The sequence below is a fragment of the Rutidosis leptorrhynchoides genome, chromosome 1, assembly GCF_046630445.1.
Source record: "Rutidosis leptorrhynchoides isolate AG116_Rl617_1_P2 chromosome 1, CSIRO_AGI_Rlap_v1, whole genome shotgun sequence".
Classification (NCBI taxonomy): Eukaryota; Viridiplantae; Streptophyta; class Magnoliopsida; order Asterales; family Asteraceae; genus Rutidosis; species Rutidosis leptorrhynchoides.
In genome coordinates this window covers 672,434,368-672,457,892 of record NC_092333.1, presented here as the reverse complement: position 1 = coordinate 672,457,892, position 23,525 = coordinate 672,434,368, and the positions used below count along the sequence as shown (strand labels likewise).

The 23,525-nt window shown below is 37.3% G+C and overlaps 2 protein-coding genes across 2 annotated transcripts; both read right to left on the bottom strand.

The window, feature by feature from the left end:
• Positions 1–14,042: 14,042 nt before the first annotated feature.
• LOC139851261 (uncharacterized) lies at positions 14,043–15,032 on the bottom strand. Its single transcript, XM_071840312.1, has one exon. It carries the CDS (start codon positions 15,030–15,032, stop codon positions 14,043–14,045), a length of 990 nt encoding a protein of 329 aa, XP_071696413.1.
• A 1,469-nt stretch (positions 15,033–16,501) lies between these two features.
• On the bottom strand, positions 16,502–18,289 carry LOC139851230 (uncharacterized). Its single transcript, XM_071840311.1, has 2 exons — positions 17,805–18,289; positions 16,502–17,708 (listed from the first exon to the last, which is right to left on the bottom strand). The coding sequence occupies exons 1-2, from the start codon at positions 18,287–18,289 to the stop codon at positions 16,502–16,504; spliced, it is 1,692 nt and encodes a 563-aa protein (XP_071696412.1).
• Between the last annotated feature and the right edge of the window lie 5,236 nt (positions 18,290–23,525).

Below are 23,525 nucleotides of genomic sequence, written 5' to 3'. Positions count from 1 at the left end.
TGCATTAATGTTACTCTGCCCGAATTAATTACGATAGCATTTCTCCAGTCGTTAACACAATTCCGATAAGTACTCCGATCGTTATCGGAGTTAACCCTCACTTTAAGGTATTAACTTATTCGATCCCAATCGAATAAGGTTAATCTAATCGATTGTTTTACGCCCTTGAAATCCAGATTTCAAATCAGGGTTTGCACAATTATTGGAGTTAAAACATTCGATCCCCTCTTTTTTCCCAAATTAAGCACTCAAACCCGAAATCTATTCATACTTGACGATTTTGGTTTGATCAACTCGTTTTCGGTTACTAAATTATATGCGTAAAATGTGTTTTTAAACTTCTAGTTAGAATTAGATGTAATTGAAACTAATAGTGCAAGTGTGGTTTTTTCAAGATCAATGGATTGTAAGAACATGAATAATGATAATTCTTTGCTTATTATTTCATTTCTAAGATGTTTTACATTATTTGTTACTTCATATTTGAATCTTCTTATTTTTATTTGAATCAACTAATAGAAAAAGAAAATAAGTTTATAAAATGGGTGGTGATTTTTAAGCACCACCAATTATGCATTACTTAAAAAAAATACTAATAATTATACATTATTTAAATCGGGGGATGATTCTCACACACTGTTTTTTGATCCTCACACACCCTTTTACCCTATTATTAGGGAGGAGTTCAAGTAAATTGGTGTGTGAGGATCAAAAAACAGTGTGTGAGAATCATCTCCCATTTAAATCACCTCCTTTTATTGTACTGAGTATAATATACCGATAACAATAACAACAACAACAACAAAACTCAATACTACATGAGTGGTGTATGTGATAGGTGAGATGTAGACAATCCTTCTCCTATCCGAGAATAAAAACAAGTAATTTTTCCACCTAGAGTGAAACACTCTCAAGAGCAGAGAAAGTCATCCCTCTCTTTATTCGACGGATAAAGAGATTGCTTCCGAGAGGACCTCCGGTCTTTATGTAAGAAAAAGTTTTTTTTTAAAAAGGATAAAATAAAAATACTAAAATAAAAATAATAATAGATAACATGAAAATGGTAGAATCAAATTTCTATGAGTTTTAAATCTTGTCATGAATTTAATTTAGACTCTAAGAATTAGTTAGGTCGCCAATAAATCGATGATTGTTGTCGAGTCAATAAAGCCGTTTGAGTATAATATACGGAGTAACACTTTTATAAAGGATTAGAGATGACTAATCAACTATCAACTACTCCGTATGTTATTTAGTGGAATTACATATTCTTTTATACAATTGGTTAAAAATCTTATTATTGACTTATGGATGACCAAAAGATAAAAAGTGTGGAACCGTATTTCTAAAGATTTGACTTTTGAGTATAATTAATAACAAAAATCGATTTATTAACGACTTGACTGTCAGTTATATTCGAAATTAAATTTCAGATAGACTTTAAAACTAAAGGAAATTTGGTTTCACCATTTTCATAGTCTTTTTTATTTTTATTATTCGTTATTTTTGTTTATCTATCTATTTATTTATTCATCTATTTAGTATTTTTTTGACGTATCTTCTCACAGAACCAATCTCTCTATCATGGAGTAGAGAGAGATGGCTTTCTCTTCTGGTGCGTGCAAATTTTTTCTTGTCAACTCGTGATTAGAGAGACGACTTATCTTTTATTTTAGGGCAGATGAACGATTTTCTATATATTAACTCTCCTATACATAGCATCTGCATAGTTGTATATGACAAATTGAAATAGAATGAAACAAGAAGACTAGTGGGAGTAGATACTTTTCCTATGAAAGTGGTATGCTTGCAAAAGTAAAAAAGTAGACGACTTTTTTGAAAGGATGGAATAAAGAATGGGCTGACTTTATACAGGTCAACCACTTCACATACATGAAGCATTGACATTCCTTTGTGTGAACACCAATGACTTCAACTTAACTTCCAAATGTACACCAAAACTTGTTACTAGTTGACTTTTCTAACAAATTCATATAACTGAAAATACCGCATTGACACACAAACAATTAACAATAAACAATTTAACAATGAAAATGAAAACGCAATACAATATAAAATCATTTATATTTTAAAGTTTGGTAAAAAAAAAAATGCAAAAATAAGGCCACCCAAAAAAGAAAACTAGAATTAGCTAGAAATATAGAGCTAGAGGTCAATGGCTAGAGTTGTTTTTCTTGGAATGTAGTTCAAATTTGGGCCTGCCTTTTGTTTTGAATATATTACTCCGTAGTTCGTATACTTAGGATCAATGGGGAAGTAACCAATCGTGAAAAGCGGGGGGAAGAAAAAAAAATTTCGTTTTTTTTTTGTGAATTTTTTTTTCAGGCATCAAGATCACACGAAAATATGAAAATTTAAAAAAGACACTTCGTGATGAATGTTATTATTTAGGTGGGAAAACGATCGACAAAAATAACATTCAAGATAATATTGATCGTGAATAATGTTAACGTTTTTTTTTTTTTTTTTTTCATGTTTTGTGAAGTAAAATTTAGCCCGATTTAGAGTTTAGGGTTTAGTGTTTTGGGTTTAGTCCCTAAACCCAAAACCTCAAACCCTAAACCCTAAACTCTAAACCGTTCGTGTTAAAAACTCAATCTAAATCCTAAATCTAAATCCTAAATCTAAATCTAAACCCTAAATCTAAACCTTAAACTCTAAATTTCTAAACCCTAATATCTAAACCTATAAACCCTAATATCTAAACCCTAATATCTAAAACCTCAACATACGCTCGAAAAGCACGATAATTGTTATATATTACTTCTTCGAACGTTTTTCCGCCAAAATAAAAATATTTATTACAAAGTGTCTTTATTAAATGTTCATATTTTCATCCAATCTATAATGTTCGTGAACAAAGTTTTTTCAAAAAACGTTAAAATTTTTTTTTGTTTCCCCCCGCTTCTTCCCGATTGGTTATTTCCCCCTTGATCCTACCACTTTACACTTTATATATATATATATATATATATATATATATATATATATATATATATATATATATATATATATATATATATATATATAGTTAATATTAAAATCTTATAATGATGATGTCATTGTTAGAATAATTTCTTTGTTAAGAAAAAATCAAAAAGAAAAAGAAAAAATTCTAAGCATGGTGGGTGATGTCATTAATCTAAATAATTTTGATTTAAATTTAAATCTTATTAATTAATTTTTATTATTAAATCTTATTAATAATTATTTTAATTATTAAAATTAAATAAATTTAAATTATTTAAATTAATTATTTTGAATCGAGTACAAGAAGATATAAAAGTTAGGCAGATGGAAACCAATTCTAAATTTATATTTTAATTTACATTTTTAAAATAAAATAACAATCAATATTATCTCTTATGATTGGATGTGAATTGTTTAATATGCATATTAGGTGTTTGATGAAATGTTTAGTTGACAAATTTCTTAGTCGAACTCTGTGGTTCTACGAGTTATTAAACAAAGTTTATGTGGTTATTGCAATTTAAATTCACCCACCTAACATTGGAATATGCTCTTTCCTTCTAGATTTGGGCTTTAGTGTTTGGTAGGCAAAGATGGACCTTTTAAAGTTACATCTCATATTCTTATGTAACTTAATTCTTTTATACTAACCTTATTTTGGGCTAAATTGCTTAATTAACTGATTTTCACTTTCTTAAATTGTAATTAGAGATTCACTAACAAGGAAATCCTATATTCAACATATGAAGTTAAACATTTGTATATTTGTTTGTTTTTTTTTGTTTTTTGTTTTTTGTTTTTTGTTTTATTTCTTATTTTGGTTAGTTGAAATTTTGGATTACTTGAAAGCTAAATCTCTAACCAAACAACTTTTTGATCTTTGTATTTGATGGTGATGGACTCACGGTTATAAAATTATAATAATTGGATTACTTGCCGACTCGTTTTATTTATTTCGTTATATTAAATAACTTTAGTTATACCACCCTATTGAATTGATTAATGTATCAAGATTTCCTTTATGATAAAGATGACGTAATGATGACGTAGAATCATCACGAGTGAAAAGCCGGTGGGCGTGACACGGTTCATATGACCTTGCCACAAATGTTCGATTTGAAAAATAATTAATTAGTCACGCTATTTGATAACGTGTATACATGCGATTGGCTACTTTACGCCAACTAAACGCTGCCCACCTACGCAGAGTCATAAAACTCTTGTAATCTTGGCACGTGGATCATATACAACTCAACATTACACCCTGCATAGATCACAACCATCTAATCATAATATACAGCTATCCAATCATAAAGTTAAATGATAAAAGATTCAATACACAAATGATACATTGGATTAGATCACTGAACAGATTTAGATAATATTTATATATTTAACGCATATGTATACCTTTTTAATATAGAAAAAGGATGAAATAGAATTATATAAGTAACTAAGTGAAATTACCCATGAAATCACGTGTTTTTTAAACGAAATAGTTTAATGGTATCTTTTAGGTATTACGTGAATTTAAACGCTAAAGTCATTTAGTTTAATGACCCGACGGATTCCTACTAAGAAACTTCTCGTTGTTTTTTCAAACACATCGATGTACTTAACTTGATCGAAATAAATGAAGTACATTTATTCTCTCATCATCATCTTTCAATTTTCATCACAATTACTATTTTTCTTGTAACAAAAGCCTACATTAGAACCTTTTATTACGACGTGTATTTCGTATACATGTATAACGTGACCCATATTTGAATTTGAATAATATAATAATAATAATAATAATTAATAACTACTGAGAGTGAATTTTTTTTTCAACAAAAAATATGAAATAAATAAATAAGTAGATTTAATTTAATTAGTCATTATTTTTTTTTTAACGGCTCAAATATATTAAAAAACTAGCAAGAAGCTAGAGAACAAAGTTACAAGGACATTAACGGAGATAATAACCACAAATTCCAATTAAGTCTAGCTTTCTTAAAACGAGAAGAAATTCAGTCGTACGAGGAACAAACAACCGAATCTAGTAAATGGCATTTCCGAAACTTAGTAGGATTAAAGATAACTCCATTTCGATAGCGCCAAATTGTCCAAAGAGCCGCGTAGCACACCACTTCCGTCACTATGATCTTGAAATCATTGGATGAGGCCATACACCATTGCCAGAAAGCATCAAAGTTTTGCCACCGAGGGATATCGATTCCGAGCCGCGTAGCACACCACTTCCGTCACCATGACCTTCTTGAAATAATTAGTCCTTATTAGATTAATGACATCACTTAAGGGCTTACATTTTTCTTTTTAATTTTTTCTTAACAAATGAATTAACCTAATAACGACACCATCATTTTAGAATTTTACGGGTTTATGAATTGTTTAACCTTTAAATAGAATAGTTATAGAATAGTTTAGATGTACAATGTATTCACTTCAAAAGTTAGCGATATATAATGCACTAAAGAAGATTTAGAAGAAAACGTACATGAGAAAATTCGCTTATAAATACCATAAGACATCTTTCGACCCAGTTAACATGTTCATGTATTCATTTGGCCAGTTTCAACGTATCCCGAACCAAAGATTCATATGGAAATGATTCAAAATTACCACCTTTAGACACTATAAAAAGCACATAAGCCGAAAGACATACCCATACTGATTATCTCCATTTGGCCAAGTTTTAACCTATTCATTTCATGTTCCCAACTCCATGGCTTCTTTTGAAAGTCAAAGCGAAAGACATACCCATACTGATTATCTCCATTTGGCCAAGTTTCAACCTATTCATTTCATGTTCCCAACTCTATGGCTTCTTTTGAAAGTCAAAGGCCATTTACCTTTACACATAAAGGTAAATGGATATTTTTAAGACTTTTGCTGCATCAATAGAATTAGAATTGAATTTTAACAACATTCAAATTGTATCATGATTTTCAGCCAAAGCAGTCGCATTCTCAGAACTTCACTTAAATATGAGGAACTTAAAGTACCATTTTTACATTGAAAAAGTGCTAATTCACAAGTGACATAAAGTACACAAAGAGCATGAAACGTTTTGTCTAGAAATTACCATAAGATGTTTTGAATATGATTGCCACCGTGTCACCAATCTTTGCATATTATACTACTTGAAAGGATGTTTGCTATCACATTAATTGGCCTTCAAACATCTAGACATGCAATACACCTCTATCCTTTCTTCGCTATAGATCCATTTTTATTAGCAAATGATAAATAACCACATACACCTTTACAAAAAGAAACAATAAAAAATTTCCACAAAACAATCTAACCTCATATGAACTGATACGAATCAGATTTCACTTGAATTGGCCTTCTTATTTGCTACAACATCACTATTCTTAGCCATGTAGTATTAATTAAAAGCCATACATAAATAGACTCTTCAAAATCTTTGCTTCTTAACATTAATATGTACAACCTACCTATCAATTTAAGCATGGCCAAAGAAAAAACATCACAAGCAAACAAACGTATATATATGTTTGTACAATTCTTGGCACTCCTTGTTAACGGAATAAGGGTATTGAGATCTGATCACTGAATGAGTGATATAAAGGGATATGATGATGAATTTATGCTTGTTGGCGATTCCCTGAAGGTAGTACGAAGGTATCGTACTTTACGCCACCAAGATACGAAGGTAACTCATTGAGAGTGTTTTGTATATGAGTGATTATGACTTAGAGTGAATGTCTTGTCCAGAGACCACGTTCCCTTTATATAGGGTTAGGCAATAGCTTTATCACCAGCTTTCTAGGTGGATTCAGTTTTCGAGGCAATCTCTGATGAGACAAAGGGGACTTTCCCTTCGGCTGACTGCAACATCTGCTGGTTCAAGAAAGCTAGCCTGCAGCATTCCTCTTTTGTCATTTGGATGCTAGTGGAAGCGAGTTTGGTCAACCCGCTTACTTCTCTCCTTCAGTCTAGGTGATCTTGTGACTTTATGAGAAGTCCTTGTCCATTGGTAACCGTGATCCCTTCGTCAATACGTTCCTTCGTTACTATTGCTTCATATAACGGAAGTGGTTTCGTACCAACTCTAAATATTGGGATTCTACTTTGGTAGCATTCTTCTTTTATCATTTGGGCGCCATTATTTGGTTTCGGGGATATCCCGCCTTTGATTTGTATTTGACATATGTGTTCTTGTGATCCCATCTTATGCCACCTATCATCGTTAGGCGTGATACCTTCGTTAGCGTAGCTTCATGTGTCTTAACGGGAGGATACACTATCAAGCCCCCCAGTTTAATTTTACAAAGCTTTTTAACCAAGGTATGTTGAATTAAACTCAATCTGCCACTTGATTACTTGATTTGACGTCTCTGATCTTAGCAATTATTTACCCGGGTGCGATTACCTTTCTGCCCCTGCTAATTCTTTTCTGTTTAAATAAGATTGAAGGGTGAAAATGGTAATTTTCTGGTGCGGTTACCAAAGTAACTCTGTAACTGATGGGACGGTTTCTGCTCTAGGGTAATAAAGAGTTAATCTTCAATTTTCTCTTTCATTTTTCTTTCTTTTTTTCTTTTGCTTCTCTTCATCATCCGATCATCTTCCCTATTTCTCAAAAAGGTATTGCTCCCATCTTGCTATCTTTTTTGTTATTTTGTTATGGCTAAAGTAGGGCTTCGATCTATTTCTAGCGTTGTGAACCCCGAGCCTTGTGAACGCCTCTGTGAAACCCTAGGTCTCAAGGGAGAGGACATAATTTTGCCGAAATCTGGTAAGTTCATGCTGGATTTTCCGGCGGATTACGTCGGAATGTACACGCAGTCATTTACAGAGTGCAACCTTAGGATTCCCATTTCATCATTTTTTCTTAGTGTTCTTGATTACTTCAAAGTCCATGTTTTGATTGTTCACCCTCTTGCCATCAAAAAGATCATGGCTTTTGAGTATATGTGCAAAGCATATGGCGGCCAGCCTTCTGTTGACTTGTTTCGTTGTTTCTTTCAAACTGGTGATGCTGGGAATTGGGTTACCATTGCCAAGCATTTAAAAAGAGGGGAAGTGTGATTGATACTCCCATGTGTTTTGCTTCTTCCATTCCTGATGTAAGGAATTGGAAAAATTATTTTGTTTATATCAAGAAATCTTTTTTCTTTCCGGATAAATTTTCCAATGCCGTTAATAGCAGGTGAGCCATCGTTCAGCCATCGTTCCCAAGCAATATAGTGATCCTATTCCCGAGGATGCTAAAAATGATCCTCTTTACGGTAGGATTTGTCGTCATCCTATAATTCCTTCAACTCTTCCAGATTCCCTTCTTTTTAAGCTCGGCATGGCACCTTCGTGGGAAAGAGGCGAAGCTATTCCTGTGTACTTTTGTGGGGAAAGGGGTAGGTCTCGCATGCCCATAGGTCTTATTTCTGTTTGACCCCTTTTTGTTTTATTTTTCTGACATTGTTTGCTGTTACAGAGATGTCTTTGCGAAACGTTATCAAGTCCTTTGGGGTAAAACATATGACTGAAGTTGTCCGTGCTAGCACTGTTGTTAAGGAGCTTGGTTCTCCTTCTTGTTCTGGTTTTATGGAGGTGGACAGTAAACTAGAGAAAGTGGCTGAATCCAGTGCTCCCAAGGTTCAACACAGCGCTGAGGTTGCTTCAGAGCATGAGCCTATTGATGTTGATGCGGAGCCTGACGTGTCCAAGAGTATTCCTGTTAGGGTGTCTAGGCGTCAGAAGGCTGCCAGGAAAATGAAAGAGGTTGTTTCTGGTTCTCTCTTGAAAAAGGCTAGGTTCGCTCTTCGAGATGAAGATACTAATGACGAAGCTGCAGTTGAAGGTTCTGGCGACAATGTTCTCTTGGGTACGTTTCTTTGTTAGTGTTTTTTTTTATTTGAACTATGCTTTGTTCTCAAATATGTCTTTATGTCTGTGTAGGTGTTGTTCCTGATATCCCCTCTTTGGAAGCTTGTTTCGATGTGTTTGATGAAATGATCCCTTCTGAGTTTGAAGATGCCTTTGTGGATACTAGGGGTGTTCACGGTCCGGTTTGGTCCGGTTTCGACTAAATCTCGAACCAAACCGGCATCCACGGTTTCAACATATATGAAATCAGACCAGACTAAGAAAGTTGTTTTGCTGCCCGGTTTGGTCCAGTTTGGTCCGGTCCGGTTTGGACGGTTTAACGGTTTTGAGTACTTTTTTTTATTGATTGGGGACAAAACAAATATCTGAAATTAACGACAACATGATTTCAAAAATTGGTTTCTCTATCCCTTACATATACATATATATATATATATATATATATATATATATATATATATATATATATATATATATATATATATATATATATGTATATGTATATGTAAGGGATAGAGAAACCAATTTTTGAAATCATGTTGTCGTTAATTTCAGATATTTGTTTTGTCCCCAATCAATAAAAAAAAGTACTCAAAACCGTTAAACCGTCCAAACCGGACCGGACCAAACTGGACCAAACCGGGCAGCAAAACAACTTTCTTAGTCTGGTCTGATTTCATATATGTTGAAACCGTGGATGCCGGTTTGGTTCGAGATTTAGTCGAAACCGGACCAAACCGGACCGTGAACACCCCTAGTATCCACAAAGGCATCTTCAAACTCAGAAGGGATCATTTCATCAAACACATCGAAACAAGCTTCCAAAGAGGGGATATCAGGAACAACACCTACACAGACATAAAGACATATTTGAGAACAAAGCATAGTTCAAATAAAAAAAAACACTAACAAAGAAACGTACCCAAGAGAACATTGTCGCCAGAACCTTCAACTGCAGCTTCGTCATTAGTATCTTCATCTCGAAGAGCGAACCTAGCCTTTTTCAAGAGAGAACCAGAAACAACCTCTTTCATTTTCCTGGCAGCCTTCTGACGCCTAGACACCCTAACAGGAATACTCTTGGACACGTCAGGCTCCGCATCAACATCAATAGGCTCATGCTCTGAAGCAACCTCAGCGCTGTGTTGAACCTTGGGAGCACTGGATTCAGCCACTTTCTCTAGTTTACTGTCCACCTCCATAAAACCAGAACAAGAAGGAGAACCAAGCTCCTTAACAACAGTGCTAGCACGGACAACTTCAGTCATATGTTTTACCCCAAAGGACTTGATAACGTTTCGCAAAGACATCTCTGTAACAGCAAACAATGTCAGAAAAATAAAACAAAAAGGGGTCAAACAGAAATAAGACCTATGGGCATGCGAGACCTACCCCTTTCCCCACAAAAGTACACAGGAATAGCTTCGCCTCTTTCCCACGAAGGTGCCATGCCGAGCTTAAAAAGAAGGGAATCTGGAAGAGTTGAAGGAATTATAGGATGACGACAAATCCTACCGTAAAGAGGATCATTTTTAGCATCCTCGGGAATAGGATCACTATATTGCTTGGGAACGATGGCTGAACGATGGCTCACCTGCTATTAACGGCATTGGAAAATTTATCCGGAAAGAAAAAAGATTTCTTGATATAAACAAAATAATTTTTCCAATTCCTTACATCAGGAATGGAAGAAGCAAAACACATGGGAGTATCAATCACACTTCCCCTCTTTTTAAATGCTTGGCAATGGTAACCCAATTCCCAGCATCACCAGTTTGAAAGAAACAACGAAACAAGTCAACAGAAGGCTGGCCGCCATATGCTTTGCACATATACTCAAAAGCCATGATCTTTTTGATGGCAAGAGGGTGAACAATCAAAACATGGACTTTGAAGTAATCAAGAACACTAAGAAAAAATGATGAAATGGGAATCCTAAGGTTGCACTCTGTAAATGACTGCGTGTACATTCCGACGTAATCCGCCGGAAAATCCAGCATGAACTTACCAGATTTCGGCAAAATTATGTCCTCTCCCTTGAGACCTAGGGTTTCACAGAGGCGTTCACAAGGCTCGGGGTTCACAACGCTAGAAATAGATCGAAGCCCTACTTTAGCCATAACAAAATAACAAAAAAGATAGCAAGATGGGAGCAATACCTTTTTGAGAAATAGGGAAGATGATCGGATGATGAAGAGAAGCAAAAGAAAAAAAGAAAGAAAAATGAAAGAGAAAATTGAAGATTAACTCTTTATTACCCTAGAGCAGAAACCGTCCCATCAGTTACAGAGTTACTTTGGTAACCGCACCAGAAAATTACCATTTTCACCCTTCAATCTTATTTAAACAGAAAAGAATTAGCAGGGGCAGAAAGGTAATCGCACCCGGGTAAATAATTGCTAAGATCAGAGACGTCAAATCAAGTAATCAAGTGGCAGATTGAGTTTAATTCAACATACCTTGGTTAAAAAGCTTTGTAAAATTAAACTGGGGGGCTTGATAGTGTATCCTCCCGTTAAGACACATGAAGCTACGCTAACGAAGGTATCACGCCTAACGATGATAGGTGGCATAAGATGGGATCACAAGAACACATATGTCAAATACAAATCAAAGGTGGGATATCCCCGAAACCAAATAATGGCGCCCAAATGATAAAAGAAGAATGCTACCAATGCATCTTCCAAAGAGTTTGTGAAGAAGCTCCAGGAGCAGTTGTTGTTGAACACATCTTGGGAAGAGGAGGTGAAATCAGCCAAAAGTGAGATTCTGAGCATGCAGGAGAAACAGAAGCTTGATGAAAAGAGGATTGCTGACTTGGAAGAGGATAACAAGGCTCTCCGTCAGGAGGCGAAAGCATTGGCAGATCAGAAAGAAGAGGTTTGATGGTTTAAAGGCAGATTATTCTGATGTAATTGCCAAGGTCATTCCACATGTTTGCAGGCAGGTTATTCGCAGTAAAGAGTTAAGCACGTTTGTAGGTGATGTTTTTCTTGCTAGCAAACTTGAGGAGAGGTGTAAATTGTTGACCGAGTTATCTGAGCAGGGCAAGCTTGAGCTTAGCAGCTATCCTGAGTATACCGATCAGGCTTCAGGCCTTGTTGATACTGCGTGTGCTCGTTTTGCCGATGCTGAGCTCAACTATGTCGCCTCTGTTGCTGCTCACTCTAATGCTAAGCCTGTGGAGCTCCTTGACTTGGTTGCAGAGCAATGATCTTTGTGGTTTGTTTGTGTTGTGATCCTCTTTTGATGTGATGACCTGTATGCTAATTACTTTATGTTTAATGTATTTTTATCAGGCCTGCGTGCCTGCTGTTTTGGGGCTCTGTTGCCCATAAAAAATTTGTGTTCAGTACTTTGTGGGTTGTAATACCCGTTTGTCTGTTATTACTCTACTTATCTTGTAAGCAGGTTACTTCTTTGGCTTTTTAATTGCCTTTTGGTTATCTAAGTGTAACCCTTTAGCGTTCAAACATATGCACTATTTGTTTGTAGAATATGCCTTTTTGTATATTGCTAGAATTTGACAAGTATTCCTCTTGGGAATACTGTGCAATAGCTTCGGTATACCTCTTGAGTTACCTCTTGCTTATTGCTAGAATTTGACAAGTATTCCTCTTGGGAATACTTTGCAATAGCTTCGGTATACCTCTTGGGTTACCTCTTGCTTATCGCTAGAATTTGACAAGTATTCCTCTTGGGAATACTGTGCAATAGCTTCGGTATACCTCTTGGGTTACATCTTGCTTATTGCTAGAATTTGACAAGTATTCCTCTTGGGAATACTTTGCAATAGCTTCGGTATACCTCTTGGGTTACATCTTGCATATTGCTTAAGTTTGACAAGTATTCCTCTTGAGAATACGCTGCAATAGCTTCGGTATACCTCTTGGGTTACCTCTTGCATATTGATTAAGTACGGCAAGTATTCCTCTTGGGAATACGCTGCAATAGCTTCGGTATACCTCTTGGGTTACCTCTTGCATATTGCTTAAGTATGGCAAGTATTCCTCTTGGGAATATGCTGCAATAGCTTCGGCATACCTCTTGGTTTACCTCTTGCTTATTGATTAAGTACGGAAAGTATTCCTCTTGGGAATACGCTGCAATAGCTTCAGTATACCTCTTGGGTTACCTCTTGCATATTGCTTAAGTATGGCAAGTATTACAATATTAAGCTTGGTCTTTCCAAAAGATAGTAGGATTTCATTGAAAAAATTTTTGTGGTAGGAAGCGTGTAAGTTTCAACTACCCATTACAAATTTTCCTACTTTCAAACAACTAAGAGCCCAGAAGTAAAACTTTCGAAGGTTTACCCCGTTCCAGGTTCTGGGGACTTGTTTCCCTTCCGTGGTCTCAAGCTTGTATGAGCCGTTCCCAAAGGCTGAGATTATGTATGGGCCTTCCCAAGTTGGACCCATCTTTCCTTCGTATTCTACTTTGCTAGTGCTGTTGAGCCTTAGAACGTAGTCCCCTACCTTATATACTGATGGTTTGACTCGCTTGTTGTAATACTTCTCAATCGTTTTCTTGTATGCTGCTTCCCGAATCAGCGCATCTTCTCTTCTTTCTTCCATGAGGTCAAGATTAAGACGGAGGTTCTCTTCGTTTTCTTCAAGATTCGCAGTTCTGTTGGTTAACACCTGTATCTCCGCGGGGAGTACCGCCTCAGTGCCGTAGACCAAGCTGTAGGGGGTTTCTCCATTACTCCTTTTGGGAGTGGTTCGGTGAGCCCATAGAACTAGGAGGAGTTCTTCCATCCATCCTTGGTGGCATTTACCCAATCGCTTCTCGAGGCCTTTTAAGATATCCCTGTTAGTTACTTCAACCTGTTCGTTCCCTCGTGGATGGTAGATGGAAGTGAAGGTTTGCTTTATCAGCAGTTTTTTGCAGAACCCCGGGAAGATACCTTCGGCGAATTGTTTTCCATTATCCGAAACAATCTCTTGGGGTATCCTAAACCGGCACACGATGTGTTCCCAGACAAATTTTTCTATATGTTTCCCAGTCGTGGTGATTAGTGGTTTTGCTTCTGTCCACTTTGTGAAGTAGTCTATCTCAACTACCAACCATTTGTAACCTCCTGGGGCCTCGGTGAGTGGACCTATTAGATCTATGCCCCATTTTGAGAAAGGCCATGCTGACAGTACCGATATCATCTCTTGCTTTGGTTGTTTTTGAAGTTTAGTATGGATCTAACATGGCTCACAGGTTCGTAAGAGCGTGACTGTATCTTCGTGCATGGTTGGCCAGTAGTACCCCATCCTTAGTATCTTTGCTACGATTAACCTTGGTCCGGAGTGAAGTCCACATATACCTTCACGCATTTCTCTTGTGATCATTGAAGCTTGGTTTGGTCCGACACATCGAATCCATGGGGTGAGGAAAGATTTTCTATACAGAGCTCCGTTCATCATGTTGTATGACGGTGCTTTGATTCGGATCTTTCGTGCTTCCTTTTTATCTTCGGGTAGAATTCCGAGTTCCAAGTATTCCCTTATTGGCTTCATCCATGTGTTTTCTTCTTCAGTGACTAAGTTGTGGACTTCCTGAGCTTCAATGGACCTTTTTTCCAGCACTTCGACCAATACTTCTTTTGCGAGGTGCGCGAAGGTGATGGAAGCTAATTTGGTCAGGGCATCTGCTTTCTTATTTTGACTCCTCCTCACATGTTCGATTGTGAAGCTTCTGAAGCTTTCCATTAGCTCCCTGACCTTTGATAGATAGGGTTGTATGGTAGGTTGTCTTGCCTCGAAGATACCTAAGACCTGGTTAGCAACAAGTTGGGAATCTATAAAGGCTTGCAAATGCTCGATTTTCTTCTCTTTCGCTCTTCTCAGCCCGGCGAGAAGAGCTTCGTACTCTGCTTCGTTGTTGGTTGTGTTGAATTCGAAGCGTAGTGCATAAGTAAACTCTTGCCCTTCTCGGTTAATTAACATGAGCCCTGCCCCTGAGCCATCAGAGCTAGAGGCTCCGTCGGTGAACAATTTCCATTCCTTTGTTTCAACAGGCGGAATGATAATCTGTGCGAAGGTAGAATCACTCCCTTCGTTTGTCTCCATTGTTTCTGCCATGAAGTCTGCTAACACTTGGGCTTTAATTGAATGACGAGCTTGGAAATCGATGTCATGTTCCCTGAGCTCTATGGCCCATTTGGCCATTCTTCCTGACTTTTCTGGCTTCATGAGTACCTGCCTAATTTGCTTGTTAGTTAACACAATGATAGGATGAGCTTGAAAGTACCTCCGTTGGCTACCTTCATGGTTTCCTTGCTGTGTGGACTAGAGCAAGCGTGAGCTTTTCGAGTTCAGGATAGTTGGCTTCCGTACCTTGTAGAACCCGGCTTACGAAGTATATTGGGACCTATACCCTTTCTCGCTCTGCTACTAACACCGCACTGATGCATTGTTTGGACGTTGCTAGATAGAGATATAGTGTTTCTTCTGGCTTCGGCGATGTCAGGGTCAGCAGGTTAGCTATGTGTGCCTTCATATCAACGAAGGCTTGTTCTGCTTCTTTGGTCCATGATATCTTTTTCGCTCCCAAACATCCTTTTAAAACTTTGAGGAAAGGTAACTGTTTTTCAGCCCCCTGCACAGGAATCGGCTTAATGAAGCTAGCTTCCCATTTAAGCTCTGCATCTCTTTGACTGTGGTTGGTGTTTTGATTTGTTGTAGCTTGTCTACTCTCTCTGGGTTTGCTAAGATTCCTTTCTTAGTGATATAATATCCTAGGAACCTTCCTTCTTCTACCCCGAACGAGCATTTCTTGGGGTTTAGCTTCATGTTGACTGTCCGGAGAGTATTGAAGGTTTCTTGAATGTATTTCAACAAATAGCTTTCTTCGGAGCTTTTGATCACCATGTCATCAACATAGGCTTCCAAGTTTCTCCCCAGTTGCTTACGAAAAAATTTGTCTACCAACCTTTGGTATGTAGCTCCAGCATTCTTTAATCCTAAGGGTATCTTCTTATAACAATAGATCCCCTTGATTGTGAAGAATGATGTCTTTTCTTCGTCTTCCTATGCCATTTGAATCTGATGATAACCCTTGTAGGTGTTAAGAAAACACTTATATTTGTACCCGGTTAGGGATTCCACCTTCCAATCAATCTCCGGCAGAGGATAGCAATCCTTTAGGCAAGCTTTGTTGATATTTGTGAAATCGACACACATTCTCCATCCTCCGTCAGATTTCTTCACCATGACGGGATTCGCAACCCAAGTGGGGTATTTTGCTTCTCAGATTATGTCAGCTTGGAGTAACTCTTCGACTTCTTTGCAAGCAGCCTCATCTGTCTCGCTGGCGAGGTTTCTTTTCTTCTGATGTATTGGTTCCAGGTGCTTGTATTCATTGAGCTTATGCTCTGTGGAGATGGTTGTTCCATCGATACTGAGCGTTCGAGGGATGCTGGTCATATCTCCGTATTCCCAAGCAAAGATATCAATATTGGCCTGTAGTAGTTTGTGAAGCTTTTTCTTCATTTCTGTAGATAATGAACCTCCGATTGTCACCTTTTGCTCAGGGAACAGAGGGTTGATGGAGATTTTCTCTTCGTTCGAATCTTCTTCTTTGGTTTCAAGGATACATTCCCCTGGCCTTTCCTCTGTTTCCCTGATAGCCATGATTACTTTTTCTCGATCACAGGTCGAAGCTAGGGACCGATCCCTTTGGGCGTGTAAAACTTTACTAATTGATGTATAGTAGATGCAATTATTCCCATTTTTATCATGGCCACTCTACCTAGTAGAATGTTATGATGTGAGGTGGACCGAACTACTACAAAGTCTAGTGTTTCAGTCCCGAATAACGGTGGTTCTCCAATCGTGAAATCGAGGTCTATCTCTCCGATAGGCCAGCATTTTTCCCCGGAGAATCCGACTAGAGGTACTCTTGGTGGATTTAGGCGGGCTTTAATGGCTGGGCTAAGCTGATTGAAGCAATGCTCATACATGATGTCGCATGCACTGCCGCCATCCAGGTAAACTCGATGTACATCTCTCTCACAGACTCGTCCATTGATTATTATAGGTTTATCGAAGGGAGTGATGGTATTGAGTGCTGGGAAGGAGATCTCTTCCCAATCAATCACTTCACTTTTTCTTCCCCTCTTGTAGGTCCTTAGTTTCTCAACAGCGAAGCATTCTGCGACCATCAGTATGGCGTTGTTTGCATTCGATTTCTTTTCTTCGGGATTAGGTTCTTGCTTCGGTGTCTTCGGGTTGCATATGCCCTCTACCAGATGCGCTAATTTTCCAGATCTGACTGCCTCTTCTATGGCCTGCATCAACTGTATGCAATCGTCTGTTTCGTGCCCGAAGTCATTGTGAAAGTCACAAAATTTGCTTGTATCTCTCAACTTCCCCTTGCTATTCAGATTTGGTGGAGCTTTAAAAGCTTGGGCAGCTCTTTCAGTAGCTAGGATCTCTTTAGGTGACTTCATCAACGTTTCGAGGATCCCGAAGGTGTTTTCCGTTCGGTAAGGGGAGAACCTGTTCCGTCCGTTCCTTCTTTCGGATTTTTCTTCACGATGACTTGCCTTTTCTTTTCGCTTAAAACCTTGGAATTCTTCGTATACGAAGCTATTGGCGGTGTCTTTAGCATCCAACCAAACGTAAGCCTTGTCTAGTAAAGCTTCGTAAGTTTTGAGGAGATCTCGGCTAAGATACTCCACCATCGCTCGGGTCCTACATCCGTATAAGAGCTCCGAGATTCTTTGTGACTCGGGGATTCCTGGGATCTGTTGGGTTTCATCCGTATACCGGATGAAAAAAGCTCTCGAAGCTTCGTTATCCTTCTGCTTGATACTGTGAGCAGCAACATGATTTTTCTTGTGCTTGTTTTGCTGGCTGAACTTTGACCTGAAAAGTCGTTTAAGGTCCTCGAAACTCGAGATGGAATCCTTTGCTAAAGAGTCGAACTAGACTCTTGCATCGCTTTTGAGCACGTATGAGAACGCATGGCAAGCTACAGCAGTATCCCATCTTGACATTCGAGCCGCACCTTTGAAGATATTTATAAAATCATCAGGGTCATTTTTCCCCTCGTAATACCCCAGATGGGAAGTTATCTTCATCCCGACTGGTAATGGGTGGTTTTGTCTTGAAGATACAAAAGGGGTTTTCTGACTTTTCCAGGATTGGTCAAAGTATCCGCCGACGTTTCCATTGGCTTCGTGGTGAAGATTGTTCGTTACGAGGGCGCCTCCAGTATACACATTTTGGTAGGGTAAGCTCACCCACGGATTACCCCCGATCCATATTTGCGGCCCCATAGGTAACGAAGCGTTTTGATGAGTCACCATGGGAATGACTCCCGTAGCTGGTAGGATCGTGCTGGTGTTAGGCATGTTTTGCGGAACAATGGGAAACGGACTCCCGAAGGTATATTGTTGCGAAACTGGCCCTCTGGTGTTGCCCAATGGGGCACTGGTGGTAATCATTGAATGATCCGGTTGCGAAGGCACCGGCTGAAGAGTGATGCTCGGAGGGATTGCCGGCTGTAAGATCTAGGGCTGACTGGTAAGAGGGAGACTTCTTGTTTGCCTTGCCTCCATTTCTATTTCTTCGTCAACGTCCTCGCTATCATACGTGAGGGTTCGTCGACTGTGTAGGTGCCCCTCTTCTCGCAACTTTTTGATAACGGCGCGTATGTTATCGTAGTTGTTTAGTATGAAAGTTTTATCGATTAACGGCGGTGGCCCAGAATCACTCCGATCTGTGGTTATGGGCATAGTTGGAGTGATTGGCGTTCGTGTCCCAGTTTCGTGCTGGTCTACCTCAGATGGTAAAGAGAAACTGGGTGGTGGGTGATCAGATTCTGCCATGATCTTGTGTTTTTCTCAAACAAAACGAGTATTGAGGTGGTGTCCCACGGATGGCGCCAATTGTTTGTACAATTCTTGGCACTCCTTGTTAACGGAATAAGGGTATTGAGATCTGATCACTGAATGGGTGATATAACGGGGTATGATGATGAATGTATGCTTGTTGGCGATTCCTCGAAGGTAGTACGAAGGTATCGTACTTTACGCAACCAAGATACGAAGGTCACTCATTGAGAGTGTTTTGTATATGAGTGATTATGACTTGGAGTGAATGTCTTGTTCAGTGACCACGTTCCCTTTATATAAGGTTAGGCAATAGCTTTATCACCAGCTTTCTAGGTGGATTCAGTCTTCGAGGCAATCTCTGATGAGACAAAGGGGACTTTCCCTTCGGCTGACTGCAACCTCTGCTGGTTCAAGAAAGCTAGCCTGCAGCATTCCTCTTTTGTCATTTGGAAGCTAGTGGAAGCGAGTTTGGTCAACCTGCTTATTTCTCTCCTTCAGTCTAGGTGATCTTGTGACTTTAGGAGAAGTCCTTGTCCATTGGTAACCGTGATCCCTTCGTCAATACGTTCCTTCATTACTATTGCTTCGTATAATGGAAGTGGTTTTGTACCAACTCTGAATATTGGGATTCTACTTTGGTAGCATTCTTATTTTATCATTTGGGCGCCATTATTTGATTTCGGGGATATCCCACCTTTGATTTGTATTTGACATATGTGTTCTTGTGATCCCATCTTATGCCACCTATCATCGTTAGGCGTGATACCTTCGTTAGCGTAGCTTCGTGTGTCTTGACGGGAGGATACACTATCAATACATACATAAACATAAGATAAGCAAACTAATTAAATAAACAGAGACACAATTTACGCAAGTTACCTAACCCACTGAAGCTGCATATTTTTCATGACTCTGGATAGGCATAACGTAATTAATTACTCTGTAGTAAATTAGCACAAGCATCTAACAACTATACCATAATGCACATAGATTCAAGAAGCTAAAACGATTGCTTAACTGGACTATACTTCTAACGAGCCAGCTGTCATATCATCATCTCCTATGTCATATCTATCTTCGTTCAACTCATCATCATTTGTTTTCTCATTTAGAGGGACAACCACATCTTTTGCTTTCGCATTCTTTCGATGTATGTATTTTAATCCAAAGACGCAGGGAGACACAATCTAATATATGTAGTAATCTTCCATCATGTAAGCTGCTATTATGGACTGTAAAGTTCTTATCACGTTATCAGCCACATATTTTATCAATTACAAAAAAGCATAAAATTATCTTCTTTTCATAACATTCTTACTACGTAGACTCTAATTGTCAATAATCAACTTGACAACAAAAAAGCATCAAACTTTATTATCTTCTAAAAGGAATTAGTCACACAACAATCAGTCCTTCCCCTAATATCAATTCATAAAGCAACATAATTATGACAAAAAAAATCTAAATGTACGACTATAGTATACATGTACTAAGTAGTAACATACAAACAACATGAAACTTATATGTGTGTGCATATAACAGATATAGAGTAACTATTACTGCCGGTCAAAAATGACCTAAAATATTAGTCTTTAGCACAACAATCTTTATTTCTCATAATAAGGAAGAAGCGGACCTTTGCGGCTCATAAAAATCATATTCTCATAATCTGCACATATAGCCCAATGCATCAAAATCAAAATTGAAAGAATGGAAAGAAAACAACAAATAAGCATTTCGAAATCAGCAAGCAACACAATCATATATTTATGAGGCAAAGAAAGACATAAATACTACGAACCTCAAAAGATGAACAAATACATCAGAGCTAATCTCAAATTCAGATTGAGGTTAACATAATCCAAACCCAAGATCAATATTCTCCACTACAAGATACAACCATAAAAGCTTGTTGTACATTAACATATACCAATTCAACAGCTCCTATTATATAGAATTTCATTAAAGAAATAATAAACATAAATTTGAAGCAATTAAATGACAAAATTTCTAAAAACTAATAATCACAACATACCTTCGCGCCTGTTGATGATGAACATGTTCTTTGCCGGAAAGAATCGCCCACCAAATACTGCAACAACATTCACCACCATCATTACCTTCAATTGAAAATCAGAAAAAGTATATTAATCATATCTATATTGTTAATGATGATTAAAAATAGAGAAAAATCAATAGAATTGATAGTCATCACTACCAAACAACCACCATAGCCTAAAACGGTCGACAACTACCAACATATATCTCTTTTAGGTTAAGAACCCTATATATGTTAAAAAAGAAATACGTATCACTTTGCTTTCTAGAAGTGGATCTAAGAAATATCATCGAGATGATGTAAACTTTTGAAAATCAAATATGAAAATAGAAGAAAACATAAATAAAAGAAAATCAATAATAAAGATTTTTAAGAAGAAAATTTGAGAATGAGATGAAAAGAATGTACATAGAAGAAATCTCTAAACTATGTCTTTTGAATTTCAATAACAATAAAAAAATAATGAAATAATCAAAATTCAATAAAAGAAACCATATAAAAGTAAACGGAATCATAAACTTACAGAAATATGAGGAATTTGAAAGGTCCAGATGGTGATTTAAAGGAAGATGGATAGTTGAATCCTAAAAGATGATGCTTAAAGCCTTTGTTGAATCCATGACTTTTTTGTGATATGGTGCAAGGTGCAAGACTCGTGTGTATTTTTTAGGGTTTGGGTGTTTCAGGAATCTAGACTCCCGTGTTAAAAAGCTGCGTATTTGTTAAACTTCATATTTTTAGTTTTAATTTTTGAATTATAGAATATAAAATGATTATGTCATCAAGAGGCTTTCAAATTTTTTCTTTTTATTTTTGATTTTTTTGTATGAAAGGAAATTATTTATTTATGACATCACCAAGTTAATATTTTAATAGAATCTATATAGATAGATAGATACCACTATTTTATTTTTACCGCAAAAACAGAAATTATATATTAAATAGAAAGAACCAACTAACACGGAGCTGTAGGGGCGATTTTATGAAGGGACAAGCGGGGGGAAGCCGCCCCCAGTAAATTTGCAATTTTCTGTGTAAAATTTTTGGATTTTTGACTTTGCCTTCGGTGAATTTTTTTTTACCCCAAAACCTACATATTTTGCCCCCAAACCTTCAAAGTTTGCCCCCCAAACCTTCAAATTTTGCCTAAACCTCCATAATTTAGCTAAAAACCTCCATTTCCCCCCCCCCCCCCCAAACCCTCCATATTTTGCCCAAAAAATTTACTACGATTTTAAATTTTTTTTTGCCCCCGGTGAAAAAAATCCTGGTACCGCCACTGCGAAGCTGGTAGACAATAACAACGGGTGGCAAAGTAAAATCTTTCAAATTGGAATTACATATTTTTGGATTTCAACCATAAAAGAAAAGAAAAACCAATAGAACCGAAAACATCATTCTTTTACACATAGTTGTTTCCAAAGATAATGGTTTTTTCTTAGCCTCCAAATAAGTGAAATTCTAATCTAATAAATAAATAGAAGAATAACGAATAAAGATCGGATTTGCTAAATGAAGGTGTATTGTAGTCGAACACTAGTAAGGAGAATTCGCTTAGCCTTCCGCTTAAGAAGTCTATTTAGTTTCACTAAATAGGCCCAAGACCCTAAACGAAGTGGCAAATCTAGGATTAAATCTTAAAGGTGTCCTAATTTTATTTTTATTTTTTATTAATTTTTTTTTTACAAAATATCATTCATAATTAGTAGTAGTTTACCTTCAAAAATTATAAATACGACCAATATATGGGGTCCTATAACTAAATTTAGGTAGTGTCCTATACGATTTTACGAGTATTTAATAAAAAAATTTCAATGATTGTGGGGTCATAGGACCCCATGCCCCATAAACTAAGTTCGCCCCTGCCTAAACGCATGCGTTGATGGACTGAAGCATAAATGATAAAAACCTAGTCTCCTTATGATTATGAAATGAGGCAATGAAAAAGAGGAAACAAGCATAATTAGGAACCATCTACAGCTTGAACACTCCTTGCCTTTCAATCTCAACCTACGCTTAAATCGTGACTTTCTTTCAATAAATGAATCAGAACATATATGTAGCAACTATCTCGAAATGAATAAGTAAGCTCCACCATTTTTGAAGGAGTATTGGTGAAATGCTCGCTTTCACCTACGACTTTTCACATGTTTAAAGAGGTAGTGATTCTAGGACTAAAAAGAAGTTCAAGTTGACCAATGTGATAGGCGAAGAACTAACTTCTCTGGTGTCCCCGTCAAAGGGTTCAGAGGTAGGGATGACCTACCGAACTGCAGTCACAAAAATTCCACGAATTATAACCTTCCGAGCAATAGACCCACGAACATTCTCGATCCAAGAGTAAAGTTCTTCAGTCGATGTATGTGACGACCCGATAAAATCGTCATTGACGGCGCCGTCAACTTAGGTCCCGTAACGTGGTCATAAGTCTTTGAAATAAAGTTTGACCAAAATATGTCGCATTCATTTCAAATGTAAAGATGTTTCAAAGTTTACAAAAGTAGTTTAACAACTAGTTACGTTACAACGTTTAAGTACAATTGAAACCTATGCGACACAAATTAAAGTGAAGTCAAAAGACGCTCCATGTATGCATGTATACTCGACATCCAAGCAAGTATCAAAATAGTGTGCGGAAGCATGTACCACATAGCGTTCAAGGACTTGAGAAAACATAGAAAAATCTGTCAACGAAAACGTTGGTGAAATCATATGTTTAGTAAGTATGTTGTATTGAACCACAAGATTTAATATAAAGTTGATTATCCAAATCGTTTGCATTCTAAA